This window comes from Prunus persica, chromosome G8, assembly GCF_000346465.2.
Source record: "Prunus persica cultivar Lovell chromosome G8, Prunus_persica_NCBIv2, whole genome shotgun sequence".
NCBI classification, from domain to species: Eukaryota; Viridiplantae; Streptophyta; class Magnoliopsida; order Rosales; family Rosaceae; genus Prunus; species Prunus persica.
The window spans coordinates 18,836,673-18,856,145 of record NC_034016.1 but is presented as its reverse complement, the minus strand read 5'-3'; the positions used below and the strand labels follow the sequence as shown (position 1 = coordinate 18,856,145).

General features: G+C 39.0%; 3 protein-coding genes across 3 annotated transcripts; 1 reads left to right on the top strand and 2 right to left on the bottom strand.

Annotated features, from left to right (window-relative positions):
• Positions 597-2,689, bottom strand: LOC18766177 (cytochrome P450 CYP82D47). The gene is made up of 2 exons (XM_007199987.2): positions 1,650-2,689; positions 597-1,409 (listed from the first exon to the last, which is right to left on the bottom strand). Exons 1-2 carry the CDS (start codon positions 2,571-2,573, stop codon positions 780-782), a joined length of 1,554 nt encoding a protein of 517 aa, XP_007200049.1. The 5' UTR covers positions 2,574-2,689; the 3' UTR covers positions 597-779.
• LOC18767658 (cytochrome P450 CYP82D47) lies at positions 11,148-13,499 on the bottom strand. Its single transcript, XM_020570620.1, has 2 exons — positions 12,449-13,499; positions 11,148-11,888 (listed from the first exon to the last, which is right to left on the bottom strand). The coding sequence occupies exons 1-2, from the start codon at positions 13,370-13,372 to the stop codon at positions 11,259-11,261; spliced, it is 1,554 nt and encodes a 517-aa protein (XP_020426209.1). The 5' UTR covers positions 13,373-13,499; the 3' UTR covers positions 11,148-11,258.
• LOC18766764 (cytochrome P450 82G1) lies at positions 16,163-19,004 on the top strand. The gene is made up of 2 exons (XM_007201082.2): positions 16,163-17,277; positions 17,696-19,004. The coding sequence occupies exons 1-2, from the start codon at positions 16,297-16,299 to the stop codon at positions 18,359-18,361; spliced, it is 1,647 nt and encodes a 548-aa protein (XP_007201144.2). The 5' UTR covers positions 16,163-16,296; the 3' UTR covers positions 18,362-19,004.

Here is a 19,473-nt window from a genome sequence, read left to right as displayed (position 1 = left end):
TGAGACTAATTGCTCTACCGTTGAAACTACAAATTCCCCCGAACTAAACTCTTATACAAAAATAAGTAGGTAAGCAATTAATCTTTCCTTTTTTGTGTGAATGTTACTCGATTTCAAGAATGATAAGTAAGTTGCAAAGGACCCACTAGCTAGGGTAGTGGTTCGGAGCAATTACTCCTCTAAGCAAGGTCTTGAGTTTGAGTCCTAGTATATTGTGTGTGAATTTAGTATATTATCGCCCTTCTCAATATAAAACATTATAGGTACGTTAGTGTGACTTTTCATCTTTTTATATGACTATTTTGCTCCTTGTCACTACAAAAAAAAGTGGCAATAGACACTAATTTTGGTGACTGTTGTGGGGGTTACTAAAGGTTTTAGTCACATTTTTTGACTTTTTTGGTGACTAAAAAGGCTTTTAGTCACCTTTAGTAACCCCCACAATAGTCACAAAAATTGGTGACAAAATGGGAACTATTGGCACTTTTTTTTTTTGGTAGTATGTTGTTGTTGGGTATCTCTTTTATATGTTCAATCAAATTTTGGATTATTTCTGACATTATTGCCAATGGAATTTGGATTGTTCCACACATATATCAATTGATAATGAGCATTTTGTTCCTTAAATAATATACATTCATAAATTACTAGTGATGCATGTATCTATGTATAAATATTCAAATCCTCACTAACCTCTCATTAATAAAAAGAAAAAGGAAGGAAAGACAATTACTTTATTTCCTAATCTCATAAACTAGCAAAGTACCAAACGCAATTCACTACCTATCTTCATAGAATTCAAAGGACAACCTTGGGGTTAAGATAACTTCAAGAGAAGTTGCCTTTGGCATGGTAATGCCTAGCCCTTCAGTCAAGTCCACGGGCATGTCCATAGGGGTTGCCAATTCAAACCCTTGAAGCAAGCGTCCAAGTGTCAAATGGGTAACTTGCAATGCAAATGTGGCACCTGGACAAGACCTCCTTCCAGACCCAAATGGGATGAACTCAAAATGTTTACCAGAGGCATCAATTCCTACATGGGTTGTGAGAAATCTCTCTGGGCAGAACACTTCAGGGTCTGGCCACAAACATGGGTCTCTATGCAATTTCCACAGATTCACAAACAAACGGGTGCCTTTGGGGATGTGAAAGCCACAAACTTGACAGTCTTGCATTGCTTCATGAGGCACTGAGAGTGGGCCTGGTGGGTAGAGGCGCAGTGTTTCTTTGACAATGGCTTGAAGATAAGGTAGGTTTTCGATATCAGTGTCTTCAATCCATCTGTCCCTGCCAACTTTGAGGTCTAGCTCTTCTTGGGCAAGCTTCAAAGCATGCCTATTGTTTAACAGTAAAGAGAGGATCCATATCAAGTTGATTGCTGTGGTTTCTGAACCAGCTAGAATAAGATTCTGCCACATGAAAAGTTGAAAATTGTGAACAACAAACAATCTAGAGTGTTGCAATTTTTCTTATAAAAAATAGTTTCTTGCTCTGTTTTGGGTAGTTTTGAGCTATCAATCACTTGAAAATAAAAAAGATGAAAACTTTACTGAAAAAACAATGAGAAACATTTATAGATTTACTACCACAGACGTTAAAAATCATGAGTAATTGTGGTTTTTTTCATATAATTAGGCATATAAACATACCATTGATGTTGCCTTGATGATCGTTTCACGCGTATAGCCAAGCGTGGAATTGTCCTCAATCACAGACATCATGACATCAATGAAGTCATGCTCGTCCCTTGAGTTAGTCTCTTTCTTTGCATAATGTTCTTCAACCCAACTTCCCATGACAGAATCTAACTCCTTCATAATACGCTTCATAGCTTTAACTTGCCCCTTAAAATCAATCCAACTTGGAAAACCAATTACATCAGCAGCAACTGGATTTCCTGACACATACATGAACTCCTTCACAATTTTCCCAAACCTTTGCTCGTCTCCCTCATCTGAGCTATCAAAATATCTCTTCCCAGCAATCATTCTAGTAATTACATTCAAAGTTAGGTGCTCAATCCAATCACTGATCACGACCTTGGTTGGATTTAGACCATTGAGCCCTTCTGTTTTGCAAAGCAAAAACAGCCCTTTAATGAAAGCATCAACCTCAGAAATTTGGACATGTTTTAAATTCTGAAGCCTGCGGATAGAGAGCAACTCAACCATGACCATTTTTCTCATGTCACGCCAGTATGGGCCATATGGTGAGAACCCAAATCCTGCATAGTTGTAGCCAAGGTACTTGCCGTGTGACGACCTTGGTCTAGTTGCAAAAACTGTGTCGTTTTTGGTGAAGCATTGCTTGACTGCATCATAGTTGCTGATCACAAGTACAGGGTGCTTGCCAAGCCATATGGTGAAGATAGGGCCATACTTGTCAGCCATGGCTGCTAGGGTTTTGAAAACTGGAACACGTAGCTTGTGGAGGTGGCCAATGATTGGCAAGGCACCTGATGGTTGTGGGGCCAACATGCCCTTGATTTTGTGGCTCTGGATCCTCACCCTCCATAGATACAGAACCAAGACCAAAAGACCTGCAATGGCTAGTGGATGAGAAAGAAAATCCATGAGGGATGGCTGGCTATGGTGACAAAAGTGAACTTCCAATTAATTTATGGTTTGTTTGTGGTAAATGCTGTACCCTCATAGACAAGGAAATATGACGTGTTGGGCCACTAGCCACTCTAATTCAAAGGATATATTTGAATGGTTGATGTTTCTTCATTGATATTTGGTTTTCACCAAGGACGACCTTCCAATGCACATGGGTTGAAAAATTTGAGTTGGATAATGTTGTTAATTCTTTCTTCTGCTTGCAAGATTTGAGTACCTGGATACAATTATAATATCAACCCATATCATTGAAAAATGGCTTATATTTAATACAGTTGGGTATCATAAATTCTCACTCTTAAGACATGTTTGTTTCTATATTCTCCATTTTAACAATAAAGTGACCTATATTTGTAAATTTTTTGTTAAAGAATTAGTTAAGTGATGACGTGACATATATGAGACCCACTTTTTTAAACTTAAATTGATTAAAATATTAATAAAAAACTAAAACAAATTTTTAAAAATAAGAAAAAGATTATAAAAAACCAAAAAAATTTATTGTAAAAAATATCAAACCCCTTCCCTCACAACACACATGGATCTGGATCCTTTATTTGGATTTTCACTGCCATAATATGCTTATCTTTTACTCTCTACATGTCACCTCATTTAAATTTCATCGAAAAGCTTGAAAGTTGACACATCGCATTGGAAAAAAGAACAAAAATAATTGTCTCAACAATATTTCACACTCCTTAATAGTCAACAGTAATTACTAACTCTACGAGTTCAACGTCAAGCCCGCAACTTCCTTTTCTTTTCAGGGCTCCACAAGAAACTTGATTGAAAGACAAAGACAATACAACCACCAACAAGAAGCATCAAGCAAACGACAAGAGGAGATAAGAATAACCAGAGGGAACCAACCAAATCTCTCAGTAACAAGAGGAAGAAAAGTCCAATCTTACAACCAGAGGGAATCGTTCCTATGTAAACACCACCTCATCACTCTCTTTTCATCCAATATCATAATCAATTATTGCCAATCCTCAAAATCCAATCTTACAACTTCTTTAGGCAATTAGTTTAATATAAAAAAGAAATATATATATATATATATATATATATATATAATCGAAGGGGTAGAATAAGTTATTGGGCAGAAAGAAGACATTCAAAAGCAAAAAATGAAAAGAAAAAAATATGAAGAAGAAAACAGAAGGGAGGCTGCAGAAGTGGGTAACGTTACCTGGTTTAGGGTTTTAGTTTTTTTTTTTTAAAAAATTACTTTTTAATTTAAGTTTTAAGCAAATTGTTGTTTTTTTTTCCTAATAAAAAATTAGTGATGTGTCAGCTCTCAAATTCCTTGGATGGAATTTAAATGAGGTGGCACATGGAGAGCAAAAGTCAAGCAAATCATGGCATATAAAATCCAAGCAGGATCCATAATCCCTCTGCACATAGGTGTATGATGCATAACTAAATAATGGTATGAGAGGATGAGAATATCATTCCTCTTTGCGAAACCACTAATTAATTGAAATCATTCTAAAGAGAAATATAAAGTCAAAAATTGCACCAGCCACGATCACCATAAAGGCAGTAAATAGTTTGTTAGTTAGTTAGTCATCTGTAACTAATCTTATACAGCTGTATTTGACAGCTCATCATTATAATTTCATATAAAGCTTGTACAAATCATTCTTACAGTTAATGTGAATTACAATTCCTTTATGGTATCATCGCCATTCGATCCTCTCTTCCGCATTCTTTCCTCTGCTATTTTCTCCTTTCTCAAACCTTAATTTTTCTTCTTCCTCTCTACTTCCATGGCAGCTTCTGATGCTTCTTCAGGTCAAACACCACTGCCGGCTGGTGGTCATGTTCTTTCTTCTACTGCATCGTCCGCAACTCCAGCTTTCACTACTGTTACTGTTCAGAATATTTTCGGCATGATTCCGATCAAACTTCAGGCAAACAACTATTTGCTCTGGAAGAATCTTTTTCTCCCAATTCTTCGCAAATTCAAGATGCTCGGTCTCGTCACTGGTGATGAGCCTTCTCATCCTCGCACATTCTTGATTTTATTGGTTCCACCATTGAGAATCCAGCCTTTAATCTTTGGTATGATAAAGATCAAAGCCTGATGATTTGGATTATCTCCACGTTATCTTCTGATCTTCTCTCTCATACTGTGGGCATTGAGAGCTCGCGTGCTCTTTGGGAACTTCTTGAGAAACGCTTCGCCGGAGTTTCTCGTGCTTGCGTTCATCAATTGCGCTCGTGTCTTCAAACCCTCACCAAAGGTGATCTGTCTATGGTCACGTACTTGCAGCAGATGAAGGAAATTGCTGCTGGCTTGAGCGGCTGGCCAACCTCTTACTGATTCTGATCTTGTTGCTTACATCTTGGCTGGTCTTCCTGAGGAGTATGATTCTTTTGTGACCTCTATTGAAACTCGAAGTGACCTAGTGTCTTCTGATGAGCTTCATGGTTTCCTGCTTGGTCGTAAAGCTGCGATCCTACATCGCAAGACTCGTTCTTCTCTGCTCGTCACTCATGAACCGTTTCATGCTTATGCTGCTTTTCCACACCACAGAGGTCGTGGATCTCATGTACATTCTAAGCACAGAGGTCCTGGTCAGGGCCAATCCTCCTTTGGTCAACCTCAATTTCAGGCCCAATTTCAGTCTTGCCTTATGAATTCGGGCTCTCGTGGATTGCTTTAAACACCTCATGTTTCTTGGCAGCAAAATTCTACTTTTGGATCCTCTTCTCGTGCACCGTCTCCGTTTTCTCATGGCAGCTCTTCATCCATCTCCCATTCTTCTCCGTTTTCTTCTGATGCTTCCCACTCCTCTCATGGAGTTATCATTTGTCAATTCTGTAACAAGCGTGGCCATGGTGCTGCCACTTGCAGGAAGCTAGGTCGTCTTCTCAATCAGACTTCCTCTTCACAGTCATCGACTTAGTACTCAGGCTATTATGTCAATCCACAGTCCCAACCTCTTTCTACCTCTTGGATCATGGACACTGGGGCTACCGCTCATGTTACTGCTAATAACAGTCATCTTCAAAATTCTGTTCCTTACTCGGGTTCTGATTCTTTGCAAGTTGGAGATGGTAACTGCTTACCTATATCGCATATTGGTTCTTCTATTATTACCACTCCTTCTGCTGATTTTTCTCTTCGGAATATTTTACACATTCCTCATATAACTCAGAATTTACTATTGGTTCAGAAGTTCTTAGAGGATAATCAATGTTCTCTAACTCTCAATAATTTTGAATTTGTCATTAAGGATCTGGTTACACAGAAGATGCTTTACCACAGTCCACTTAAGGAGGGTATGTACAAGTTGACTGCTGGTGTTGACTCTGTTGCTGCCAAGACCAGTTGCTCTGCTTTTTTCTTTATGGTAAATAAATGTGATTTGCTCGCTTGGCATCAGAAATTAGGTCATCCTCATGCTTCTGTTTTTAGGCAAGTCATTAGTCATAATAACCTCCCTTTTTCTGGTTCCTTTGCTACAAATGTACTATGTTCTGCTTGTAGGGTAGGAAAGGCATCCAAACTTCCATTTCACGATTCAGGCTCTAAGACTTCCAAGCCTTTGGAATTGTTACATAGTGATGTCTGGGGTCCTAGTCCTGTATATTCTGTTTCGGGAAATAAATACTATGTTCTTTTCTTGGATGATTTTACCAAGTATGCTTGGATTTACCCCCATGAAGTTCAAATCCGATGTTTTTGGTATTTTCAAGACTTTTAAGGCCAAAATGGAAAACCTGTTGGACTCTAAAATCAAGATCCTCAGGAGTGATTCTGGTGGGGAATTCTTAAGTTCTAGTTTTCAGCAGTTCCTTAATCAAGAGGGCGTTGTTCATCAATTAAGCTGCCCTCACACTCCCGAGCAGAATGGTGCTGCAGAGCGAAAACACAGGCACATAGTTGAATTGGCTAGAACTTTGTTAGCTGCTTCTAAAGTTCCTTTTCAGTTTTGGGTTGATGCCTTTCTCACTGCCCTTTACCTTATCAACCGCCTACCTTTTACCTCATCTCGCCTCTCTCCTTTTGAACTCCTATTTCACTCCAAACCCAATTATCATTCCCTTAAAATTTTTGGTTGCCAATGTTTTCCTTGGTTAAAACCTTATAGTCCCTCCAAATTACATCTCAAGAGTTTATCTTGTGTGTTTCTGGGATATAGTCTTAATCATTCTGGGTATCGTTGTCTTGATCCTGTTACAAATCGCCTTTATGTATCTAGACATGTTACTTTTCATGAATCTATTTTCCCTTTTCATGCTACTATTTCTTCTTCCTCTTATGATTCTATTTCTTCACATTTTCCTGTCATTCCTCTCACTTTTCCTGTGGTCACTTCTTCTCCTTCCCAGTCTCCTTTGTCGTCCTTATCCTCCTCCCCTCCTCCCTCTTCTGTGCCATCTGTTTCTCCCCCTTCTCCATCTTCATTATCTGTTCATTCTTCTTCTATCCCTGTTCAAAACACTCATCCTATGATCACTCGTTCCAAACATGGTATTTTTAAACCTAAGGATCTTACGGCCACTAGGCATCCCTTGCCTTCTTCTTTACATTCTACTGCTCTTCTTCCTCCCACTCCCACTACTTATAAACAGGCTGCTAAACATTCAGTGTGGGTTGAGGCCATGAAGAGTGAACTTGCTGCTTTGGAACAAACCAAAACCTGGACTTTAGTCCCTCAAACTCCATATTAGAATTTAGTTGGTTCTAAGTGGGTTTTTCGCACTAAGTTTAAGCCTGATGGTACTGTTGACAAATTCAAGGCTCGTTTGGTTGCTAAGGGGTATCATCAGCGGGAAGGCTTGGATTTTCATGAAACTTTCAGCCCTGTGGCTAAACCTACTACGATCAGACTTCTTCTCTCTTTGGCAGTTCAGTATGATTGGTTCTTAAATCAATTGGATGTGAGTAATGCTTTCCTTCATGGTTTTTTGAAGGAAAATGTTTTTATGTCTCAGCCACCTGGTTTTGCCGATCCTACCAGGCCTCATTTTGTTTGTCAGCTCCATAGATCCTTGGATGGCTTAAAACAGGCTCCTAGGGCATGGTATGATGAATTGTTCAAAGCCTTGGTTTCTCTGGGGTTTCGATCTTCTCAGGCTGATTCTTCTCTTTTCATTAAGTCAAGTAGTGCTTCTCTTGCTCTTGTTTTGGTCTATGTTGATGATATTTTGGTAACTGGAAACTGCAACACAGATTGTACCTCTTTTATTTCTCATCTCAGTGCAAAATTCCCAGTTATGGATTTTGGTCCCTTACACTATTTCCTTGGCTTAGAGGTCACCCATTCTGCCCAAGGTATGTTTCTTTCTCAAACGAAATATGCCTGTGATCTTCTCAAGAAAATAAATTTTCTTGGGGCTAGTTCTTGTTCAACTCCCCTTGGTTCTTACAAGTTGGATAATTCTGGGGATATTCTTGAAGATGTTACTTTCTATCGCTCTACTGTGGGTGCCCTTCAGTATCTTACCTGGACTAGACTAGACCTATCCTATGCTGTTAATCTTGTTTGTCAGCACTTGCATTAGCCTCGTTCTAATCACTTGGGTGCTGTTAAACGAATTCTTCGTTATCTTAAAGGCACCATTGACATGGGGGTCTGGTTTACTAAGGGTTCTCTTGGTTTGCAAGCCTTCACGGATGTTGATTGGGCTGATTGTCCTATTGATCTGAGGTCTACCGGTGGCTGGTGTATCTTTCTTGGTTCCAACTTAATTTCCTGGTCAGCTAAGAAGCAACCGACAGTATCTCGCAGCTCTACTGAAGCTGAGTATCGTGGTCTGGCTATGACTGTTGTTGAGTTGCTCTATTTGTCCAAGTTATTCAAGGACATTGGTTTTCAGTTGCCTTCTTTTCCACTTCTTTGGTGTGACAATCAATCTACCATCCATCTTGCTTCCAATCCAGTGTTTATTGCCCGGACTAAACATGTAGAGGTTGATTATCACTTTACTAGGGAATTGGTTCAACAAAGGTTCTTGTCTGTTAAATTTGTTTCCTCTGAACATCAACTTGCTGATATCTTTACCAAACCTTTATCTGCTGCCAGACATTCTCTTCTTCTCACCAAGCTCACAGTGCGTTCTCCTCCCTTCAGCTTGAGAGGAGCTAAAGGCAGTAAATAGTTTGTTAGTTAGTTAGCCATCTGTAACTAATCTTATACAGCTGTATTTGACAGCTCATCATTGTAATTTCATATAAAGCTTGTACAAAACATTCTTACAGTTAATGTGAATTACAATTCCTTTACACCATCTCCCCAACCAAAATGCGAAAAACCCAAATTCATTGAACAACAAAAGAAACATAACAAATGTGTGATACCACCAGCTCCATTGCCTTCGCAATAGCTAATGTATCGAAAGTATCGAACCCAAGTTTTGCCAAATAGAGTGTAAGAACATCCACAATGATGTTCTATATTTCTTAGCTAAAATTTAGGTAAAAATATAAGAAAGCTATTTTAGGAGCTCTCTAAAAAATTTCAATTCCAACCATCCTCCCTAATTTGGAGAGTAATAAATGCTATAACTCTTTTTTGATTGGTCCATCTCTATTAAAAAATAAAATAAAAAATAGTTAGCATTAAATAAAGGTTTGAAATACTCATTAAATAAAGCAGCATTAAATTATAAGGAGTCACTAGGAGTCCTTTCTCTCTCCTCAGATTTAGGAGCTCCTAGAGGACTCCTTATTTTAGGAGTTGGATAGGGAGCATGGTTAGAGTTGCATTTTTACGATTCCTCCCTAAAATTTGTCTAAGAAGGTGATTTATGGAGCTCATTATGGATACTTTAAGAAGAGAAGTTTTCTGGTTTCAATATTTCATTAATTCTATGAATTATTTACAGCAGAATTTAAACAAAGGGAAGGCCTGCTAATCAAGCTCTGTATTAATTACAATAGGTAGCAGGAGCAGCACAATAGGTAGTTGGTTGGGGGCAGCTTGTGCAGCTGGTGCAATTAATCATATTTTCCCAAGTGAGAGCTGGTTGTATAGTTGATCAGCCACTAACTAGGAGTGGTGGTAGGGGTGGGCATCAATCCGGCCGATCCGGTCAATCCGGCCGAACCGATTATATTGGATTGGTTTGGTTTGGTTTTGATCAAAGAAAAAGTCAACATTTTGAAAAACCGAACCGAACCGGTTTGGTTTGGTTCAGCTGTGGTTTGAGAGTTTTAAAAACTGTCCTAAACCGAACCGGACCGATTATAAATCAATTTATTATTTATTTAATTTAGTTTATATGTGGCAAGGTTTGAGTGGTTATTTAAGAGTGTACCATGTACCCTGCAACACTTGATTGGACTCCAAAACTACAACTCACGGACACATCTAAGTTATCTAACCATTCTCTCTCCCTCAGAAGAGCCTCTCTCCTATCTCCCTTCCTTCGTCTCTTAACCCTAGCCGCAACTCCCTCTCATTATTTCTCCATCTCTCTCTGCTACCTCTCCCTCTCTCTTTGTCTCTCTGCTACATCTCCCTCTCCCTCTCCCTCGACGCTAACTCAAGCCAACATGATTCAAACTCAGCGAAACCCACCCATTTGTCCTCAGCGAAATCCATCTCTACAAAACCCAAGTTCCATCATCGACCACCAGGTTATGCAAGGATTGATTATGGGAATATTGTTGGTGGTGGATCGTCATCATCAGCTGGGTTTGTAAAATATGCTAGTTATGTCTACTACTTTATTTTTTGTATTGTCTCCAATAACTGGTTATATATAAAAAGTTAGAGAGTTGAAAAATAAAATGGTATTTTCTATGAGGCCTAATTTTTCATTTTTATGGTTGTAAAATATGCTAATCTATTTTATTGTACAAAAAGACTGTAGCATACCTTGCTTTGATTTAGTTTTATTCATAGAATAATGTATATAAAATGTTGCTTATGTGATATTAATGCTTGATGCCTGTTCACAAGAGAGAAGATCAAATGTTGTGAACAACAGAAGAGACATGCGTGGGGAGGAAACCAACAGAGGAATCTCATGCCTCCTCAGTGTTTTTAATACCACACAAAAGCTGGTGCAGCACTTGGGAAGATACAAGTGTGGAGAATTGCCACCAAACCACCAGTCCTATTTTTTCCTTTGTAATAACTATATAATTAAGCACAATAAGATTGTATTTCTCTGAGAATCATGTTCTCTAATAATTATTATTGCTTGCAGCTTCTTTTCTTTGTATGTTTTTTCTTTACCTCTTGTATGATTAGTGAATGTTTTATGCGTTTGATATTAGGGAACTTGAGAATGAACATGTTCGGTGACACAGAGAAAATGATGTTTTCTTTTATGCTAAACTGGCCGAACCAAACCGTACCGAACTGGATATGAATGGTTTGGTTAATTTGGTTCAGTTTTCATTTTAATTTTAGCTCAAACCGAACCACACCGAACCGTAAAAGTTTAATTAGTTCAACTGTGGTTTGAGGGTGAAACCGGACCAAACCAAACCGTACCCACCCCTAGTGGTGGGTGGTGGTGGTTCTTTATTCATAAATTACTAGTGATGCATGTATTTATGTATAAATATTCAAATCTTCACTTACCTCTCATTAATAAAAAGAAAAAAGAAGGAAAGACCATTACTTTATTTCCTCATCTCATAAACTAGAGCAAAGTACCAAATGCAATTCACTACCTATCTTCATAGAATACAAGGGGCAACCTTGGGGTTAAGATAACTTCAAGGGAAGTTGACTTTGGCATGGTAATGCCTACCCCTTCAGTCAAGTCCACAGGCATGTCCATAGGTGTTGCCAATTCAAACCCTTGAAGCAAGCGTCCAAGTGTCAAATGGGTAACTTGCAATGCAAATGTGGCACCTGGACAAGACCTTCTTCCAGACCCAAATGGGATGAACTCAAAATGTTGACCAGAGGCATCAATTCCTACATGGGTTGTGAGAAATCTCTCCGGGCAGAACACTTCAGGGTCTGGCCACAAACTTGGGTCTCTATGCAATTTCCACAGATTCACAAACAAAAGGGTGCCTTTTTGGATGTGAAAGCCACAAACTTGACAGTCTTGCATTGCTTCATGAGGCACTGAGAGTGGGGCTGGTGGGTAGAGGCGCAGTGTTTCTTTGACAATGGCTTGGAGGTAAGGTAGGTTTTCGATATCAGTGTCTTCAATCCATCTGTCCCTGCCAACTTTGAGGTCTAGCTCTTCTTGGGCAAGCTTCAAAACGTGCCTATTGTTTAACAGTAAAGAGAGGATCCATATCAAGTTGATTGCTGTGGTTTCTGAACCAGCTAGAATAAGATTCTGCAACATGAAAAGTTGAAAATTGTGAACAACAAACAATCTAAAGTGTTGCAATTTGCAAAATATACAGCCCCTGACCCTAAAAAATATTGAAGAATATAAGTCATACGTCGGAAACTTGACTAAATAAAATATAAGATATAATGAATTAATGGTTCCACTACTAATATCACCGAGGCCTTTGTGATAAAACCTCACATCTACTGGACTTTGTAGGTGGTTAAGTTGGAGACAATATCGGTATTGTTAGTAGTGGACCGTTGGCCCGTCTTTCTGAATTTAACAAAAAATTCAACAAGTTGGAAACTTTTGTGTACTTTTAAAAGATAGTCCAGCTTTTCTTTACTTTGATGAACTTTTACATTCCTTTTTCTTATAAAAAATAGTTTCTTGCTTTGTTTTTTGGGTAGTTTTGAGCTATCATTTCATCACTTGAAAATAAAAAAGATGAAAACTTTACTAAAAAAACAATGAGAAACATTAATAGATTTACCACCACAGATGTTAAAAATCATGTGTAACTGTGGTTTTTTTTCATATGATTAGGCATATAAACATACCAATGATGTTGCCTTGATGATCGTTTCACGTGTATAGCCAAGCGTGGAATTGTCCTCAATCACAGATATCATGACATCAATGAAGTCATGCTCGTCCCTTGAGTTAGTCTCTTTCTTTGCATAATGTTCTTCAACCCAACTTCCCATGACAGAATCTAACTCCTTCATAATACGCTTCATAGCTTTAACTTGCCCCTTAAAATCAATCCAACTTGGAAAACCAATTACATCAGCAGCAACTGGATTTCCTGACACATACATAAACTCCTTCAGAATTTTCCCAAACCTTTGCTCGTCTCCCTCATCTGAGCTATCAAAATATCTCTTCCCAGCAATCATTCTAGTAATTACATTCAAAGTCAGGTGCTCAATCCAATCACTGATCACGACCTTGGTTGGATTTAGACCATTGTGCCCTTCTGTTTTGCAAAGCAAAAACAACCCTTTAATGAAAGCATCAACCTCAGAAATTTGGACACGTTTTAAAGTCTCAAGCCTGCGGCTAGAGAGCAACTCAACCATGACCATTTTTCTCATGTCACGCCAGTATGTGCCATATGGTGAGAACCCAAATCCTGCATAGTTGTAGCCAAGGTACTTGCCTACTGTGGACCTTGATCTAGTTGCAAACACTGTGTCGTTTTTGGTGAAGCATTGCTTGACTGCATCATAGTTGCTGATCACAAGTACAGGGTGCTTGCCAAGCCATATGGTGAAGATAGGGCCATACTTGTCAGCCATGGCTGCTAGGGTTTTGAAAATTGGGCCACGTAGCTTGTGGAGGTGACCTATGATTGGCAAGGCACCTGATGGTTGCGGGGCCAACATGCCCTTGATTTTGTGGCTCTGGATCCTCAGCCTCCATAGATACAGGACCAAGACCAAAAGACCTGCAATTGCTAGCGGATGAGAAAGAAAATCCATGAGGGATGGCTGGCTATGGTGAAAAAAGTGTGCTTCCAATTAATTTATGGTTTGTTGGTGGTAAAAGCTGTACTCTCATAGATAAGGAAAGATGACATGTTGGGCCACTAGCCACTCAAATTCAAGGATATATTTGAATGGTTAATGTTTCTTCATTGACTAAGGTTTTGGGAATGATATTTGGTTTTCACCAAGGACGACCTTCCAATGCACATGGGTTGAAAATTTTGAGTTGGATAATGTTGTTAATTCTTTCTTTTGCTTGCAAGACTTGAGTACTTGGATACAATTCTAACATTCAACTCATATCATTGAAAAATGGCTTATATTTAATATTGGGTTAATTTCCGTTTGGTATCCTAAACTCTCACTCTTAATGCATGTTTGTCCCTATATTCTCAATTTTAACAATTAAGTACCCTAGATTTGTAAATTTTTTGTAGTGTGGCTCTTCCGTTAGAAGGATTGTTTCCTTTACTTAGATTTTCACTGCCATGATATGCTTGTCTTTTACTCTCCACACGCCACATCATTTAAATTTCATCCAAAGGCTTGAAAGTTGAGACATCACATTGAAAGAAATAATAATTAATAGTCGACACTCCTTAATAATCAACAATAATTACTAACTCTACGAGTTCAACGTCAAGCCTGCAACTTCCCTTTCTTTTCCGGGCTCCACAAGAAACTTGATTGAAAGACAAAGACAATATAACCACCAACAAGAACAAACGCATCACGCAAACGACAAGACGAGATAAGCATAACCAGAGGGAACCAACCAAGTCTCTCAGTAACAAGAGGAAGAAAAGTCCAATCTTACAACCAGAGGGAATCGTCCCTATGTAAATACTGTCTCTTTTCATCCAATATCATAATCAATTCTTGCCAATCTTCAAAATCCAATCTTACGACAACTTTAGGGAATTAGTTTAATATAGAAAAGAAATATATATAATCGAATCGAATGGGTAGAATAAGTTATTGGGCTGAAAGAAGACATTGAAAAGCAAAAAAATGAAAAGAAGAAAACAGAAGAGAGGCTGCAGAAGATTGATAACGTTACCTGGTTTAGGGTTTTAGTTTTTTTTAATTTTTAAAATTACTTGTTTATTTAAGTTTGTTGAGGCCCAAAAAATTCAAGGCTAGGCCCAAATATATTTCCGGCCCAATGCGATACCCTACCAAGAAGAAACCCGATTTGGGCACGCGAAGGTTGATGCGCTTGCGCACATGTCATGTCAAGCAAATAAGCAACAAGCCACGCTACAAGCTTAAGTGGGCCCAAGCCACGCGAATGCCTAGAGCTTGCTGAGCGAGTTGTGGTATGAATAGTTACGAGTATTCACGAGGTCCAGTGATGATCAAGGAGTGGAAGTTTTGGAATACTGGACCAAGACCAAAAGACCAGCAATTGCTAGCGGATGAGAAAGAAAATCCATGAGGGATGGCTGGCAATGGTGACAAAAGTGAACTTCCAATTAATTTATGGTTTGTTGGTGGTAAAAGCATAGATAAGGAAAGATGACATGTTGGGCCACTCAAATTCAAGGATATATTCCCATGCACGTGGGTTGTTTAAATTTGAGTTGGATGATGTTGTTAATTCTGTCTTCTGCTTGCAAGATTTGAGTACCTAATATTGGGTTAATTTCAAGGATGCAATTATAATATTCAACTCATATTATTGAAAAATGGCATATCCTAAATTCTCACTTTTAAGGCTTGTTTGTCTTTACATTCACAATTTTAACTTTTAAGGCTTGTTTGTCTTTACATTCACAATTTTAACTATTCGGGAATTGTGATTTTAATATTTGATTGTTACAAGATTAATTAATGGCCAAATTGTATCAATAATCGTTCTTATTACACAAGTTTTCATCCAAAAAAAACGTAAAACCATTTATCTACAAGTCAATGTTCTTTTGGTCTAGATTGATACAACACGTTGGCACAGTTTGATTGGTATTCAAAGTTTCACATTATTATTCATGTGAACGAACATAAATAAAGCCAGCAATACGTGGAAAACGTTTTCGACCCAGGCCCCCACCCAATGGACTAATATAAGTCATCAAAGTATAATGAGATTACATTTCAGCTTCTGGCTGATATTTTTCAAATGGCAACGAAATCTCGCCCATGTGTTTACACTTTGTAGAACATGTTTCACCCTAGGATAAAGAATCGTGATCGATCGTACAACGTTTTTTTTCTATGTTTGATGTGTTTTTTTCCCTAATTTTTGCAACCAAAAAAAGTCTCGAAGAAGGTAAGTTTGTCTTTTTTTTCTTTTCACAACTCAGCAATGCCCTAACGGATTACAAATTTCTCAGTGCCATGCTCTATACTGGGTCCAATCATTTACAGCACCGGCACCACTCAAGGCTTTGTTAGTGTTAGCTAGCTAGCTTGATGCATCAAAATATAAGTAGAGTACAAACTCCAACCGACACTCCAGTGAATGAAAACCAATGTGTATCTCAGTACGTACCCAATATGTGTTAAGAAACTGAATAATCTATTTGAATGAAAGGATAGAAAATAGAAAACATTGATCAATCAGTGCATGGGGACTAAAAATGGGAACATATTCTTGGGAGTATTGTCTTCAACGATGATGGCTGACTTGACTTCATGTTTTAACAATATGGATGCATCAAAATAGCTGCATATGTCATCTTGTGATTTGTCCAAGATCTCGAGAGAAATATCTTTTTACTGTAATGAGTCCAACAGTATGTGAAAAGCAACTGAAGACGCAACCTCTATAAATACATATACAAAATGAATTATATCCTACACGCAATTATATTCCCATTTGTATAACACACACACACACACACACACACTCTCTCTCTCTCTCTCTCTCTCTCTCTCTCTCTCTCTCTCTCTCTCTCTCTCTCTCCCCCATCACCACCATGGATTTTACAATTTCCCCAATCCAAATTCTTGAAACAATTTTATCTTTGCTTCTTCTCTACGTTGCCTTGAGAATCATAGCCTACACTAAGAAGAAGATCACCAGCACAAAGACGACCGTGACGACCAAATTAGTCCCCCAACCCTCTGGAGCATGGCCCTTCATAGGTCACCTCCCTCTGCTACGTGGCAAAGACCCAGTCGCCGTAACCCTGGGAGCCATGGCCGATGACCATGGACCAATCTTCTCACTCAAGCTTGGCCAGCACCAAGTGCTGGTCCTCAGTGCCTGGGAGACAGTCAAAGAATGCCTCACAACAAACGATAGAGTTTTCGCCACACGACCAAGCATGGCAGGAGGCAAGTACTTGGGCTACGACAACGCCGCTTTTGCAATAGCCCCCTACGGGCCCTACTGGCGCCACGTCCGCAAGTTGGCCATGCTGGAGCTCCTCTCGACCAAAAGAGTCGAAATGCTGAGCCATATTAGGACCTCAGAGGTTGACTTGTTCGTCAAAAATCTGCTCTCACTTTGCATGAAGAATGGCGCGGGCCCCACACCAGTGCATTTGAGTGAGTTAATTGAGTTCTTAACGTTCAACATAAATGTGAGGCTGATTGTTGGGAAGAGATTCACAGCTGAGCAATATAATGAGAAAAACAGCGATGCTTGGCGTTTTGAAAAGGCTGTGAAGGATGCTTTGTATCTGCTTGGCGTTTTTGTTTGGTCAGATGCTATGCCATGGCTTGAGTGGCTGGACATCTTGTTTGGGCATGTGGGTTCCATGAAAAGGTGTTTTAAGGAACTTGACTGTGTGCTTGGGAAATGGCTTGAAGAGCATCGCCAGAGATCAAGGCCTCAATGCAAGATCGATAGGGTTGAAAGTGATTTGATGGATGTGATGATGTCCAGCTTTCAAGAGGAGGAGGATGTAATTTTTGGCCATAGCCGTGATAATGTCATCAAAGCAACAGCACTGGTAAGTTTAATTTAGTGTAACAATATAAAGCTATTCAACAACAAACACTAACTAGAATGGAGCCGTCAGATTACGAATTTACTCATCAAATTATAAAATGAAAGTGTGCAAATCTTAATAACTTTGAACTCAATATCTGAATGGTAAATCAAGGACAGAAGGAGGCCTAGGCCAGAAGTGGCTCTTTTTTCCCCCATCCCTTTAGCATATGTGTATGATAAAATTTCAGCTTATAATCCCCTAGACATTGAATTTTGGCTCCTCCCCTGATCAGAATGTCACGTGATGGTGAAGCCATATGCAAGCTTGAGGCGACCAAGGCTCCCTCCTATTGTTTCCACACATAATATTATTATCAGAAAGGGGTCTTTTAATTATTATACAAATGTTAATTGTTTTCCTTAATTGCTTTTGGCAGGTTCTAATCCTAACTGGCACAGAAAGCACATCCGTCACTCTAACATGGGCACTCTCCCTACTACTGAACAACCCAACAACCCTGAAAGCTGCCCAACAAGAACTGGACATCCACGTAGGAAGAGACAGATGGGTACAAGAATCAGACCTCCCTAACCTCAAATACCTCCAAGCCATTCTCAAAGAAACCCTACGCATATACCCACCTGGCCCACTTGCAGGCCTGCGTGAAGCCACGGAGGATTGCCATCTGGCTGGCTACCATGTGCCCAAGGGCACCCGTGTACTAGTCAACATTTGGAAACTGCAGCGGGACCCACGCATGTGGGCCAACCCAGGTGAATTCCAACCCAAGAGGTTCATGACCACCCATGCTGACGTGGAATTCAAAGATCAGAATAATTTTGAGTATATTCCGTTCAGCTCGGGTAGGAGGTCGTGCCCTGGCATGGTTTTGGGGCTGCAAGTGGTCCAATTAATTCTAGCTCGTTTGGTTCAGGGTTTTGATATGAGCAGGGTTTGTGAGGAGGCAGTGGACATGCGTGAAGGGCTGGGGCTTGCCCTGCCCAAAGCAAATCCCCTGGAGGCTTTGCTATCTCCACGCCTTCCTCTTCACCTCTATAAAAACCCTACAATTGCTAGTATAGATGAGAAAGAAAATCCATGAGGGCTGGCTGACTATGGTGACAATTTGCAACTGGTAACTGGTGAATTTGATACGATCCCTGCTTGCAACTGGTGAATTTGATATGTATTTTTACGTTTATTTGGAGGTTACATCTGGTTTAAATATTTTTTTTAATATTCCGGGGGGTTTTGTAATTTTAATATTTGACCATTACAAGATTAATGGTCGTTCTTATTACACAAATTTTCACTTTCGTCCTCGTAGTTTTTTTTTTTCCTTCAGTCTCACCCTTTCAGTCAATAACTTCCAGGTTGCAGAAACACTCTGGTTTTTCGTGCCCAAGCCCAACCCATGATGTTCAACGAGGGTTGTTTTTCTTACCCCATTTGATCAGTTTTGATGAAGTAATAATAGTACTCCCTCCTTTGCAAAACTGATTCCAATAGGTGAGTTTGTGACAATTATATTGACTTTCTACTTCTGAAAAAAATTGGGTTCTATATGAAATTTAATTGATTTGTTTGTAAAATTCATACAGTGGCTCTTCACAAATAACACTTAAAACTTCGTTCATTACTAAATAAAATAAAATAAAAAACAGTACTTAAAACAAAGTTTTGAAGAAACAAGGTAAAATTGTAGCAATGGTCCCTCAAATATGGCCCCATTTTACTTTCCGTTCCTCAACCCCAAAAATTGTCATCATCGTCCTTTATTTAGATATTGCATTGCACTAGTCGTACTTCTCTTGATTCTGTTAAATTTTTTGTCAAAATTAAGGGCAAATTGTGAAATTCATATTAAATTTTAGGGGCAAATAATGAAAGCTTTCTTCATTGAAGCCATTGATGAGCTCAAGTAAGCTTTGAGAAATAGAGGTATCGAGAGAGAAAGAAACAGAAACAGAGAGAAACTGATATATTGTGAAACTGATTTTCTCATTAGATGAATTCCAGAACTTACAGTTCAAGACTTATATATATTTTAGCTAACTAACTAGCAAATTAAGTTAACAGAAACTAACAGCCAGCTCATCCCTAACTAACAGACACGTGACAGAAGGTATTGAATCATGAATTACAATATGGTGGTTTGGGTATTATAAGACTACCTAGTCACCACCTCCTTCTACCCGAAACCCTACCCCTACT

Coding starts and splice junctions, on each gene's coding strand:
- LOC18766764 (XM_007201082.2), top strand. CDS start 16,297: ATGGATTTTACAATTTCCCCAATCCAAATTCTTGAAACAATTTTATCT. Junction 17,278..17,695: donor TCATCAAAGCAACAGCACTG/GTAAGTTTAATT, acceptor TGCTTTTGGCAG/GTTCTAATCCTAACTGGCAC.
- LOC18766177 (XM_007199987.2), bottom strand. CDS start 2,573: ATGGATTTTCTTTCTCATCCACTAGCCATTGCAGGTCTTTTGGTCTTG. Junction 1,410..1,649: donor TCATCAAGGCAACATCAATG/GTATGTTTATAT, acceptor TTCATGTGGCAG/AATCTTATTCTAGCTGGTTC.
- LOC18767658 (XM_020570620.1), bottom strand. CDS start 13,372: ATGGATTTTCTTTCTCATCCGCTAGCAATTGCAGGTCTTTTGGTCTTG. Junction 11,889..12,448: donor TCATCAAGGCAACATCATTG/GTATGTTTATAT, acceptor TTCATGTTGCAG/AATCTTATTCTAGCTGGTTC.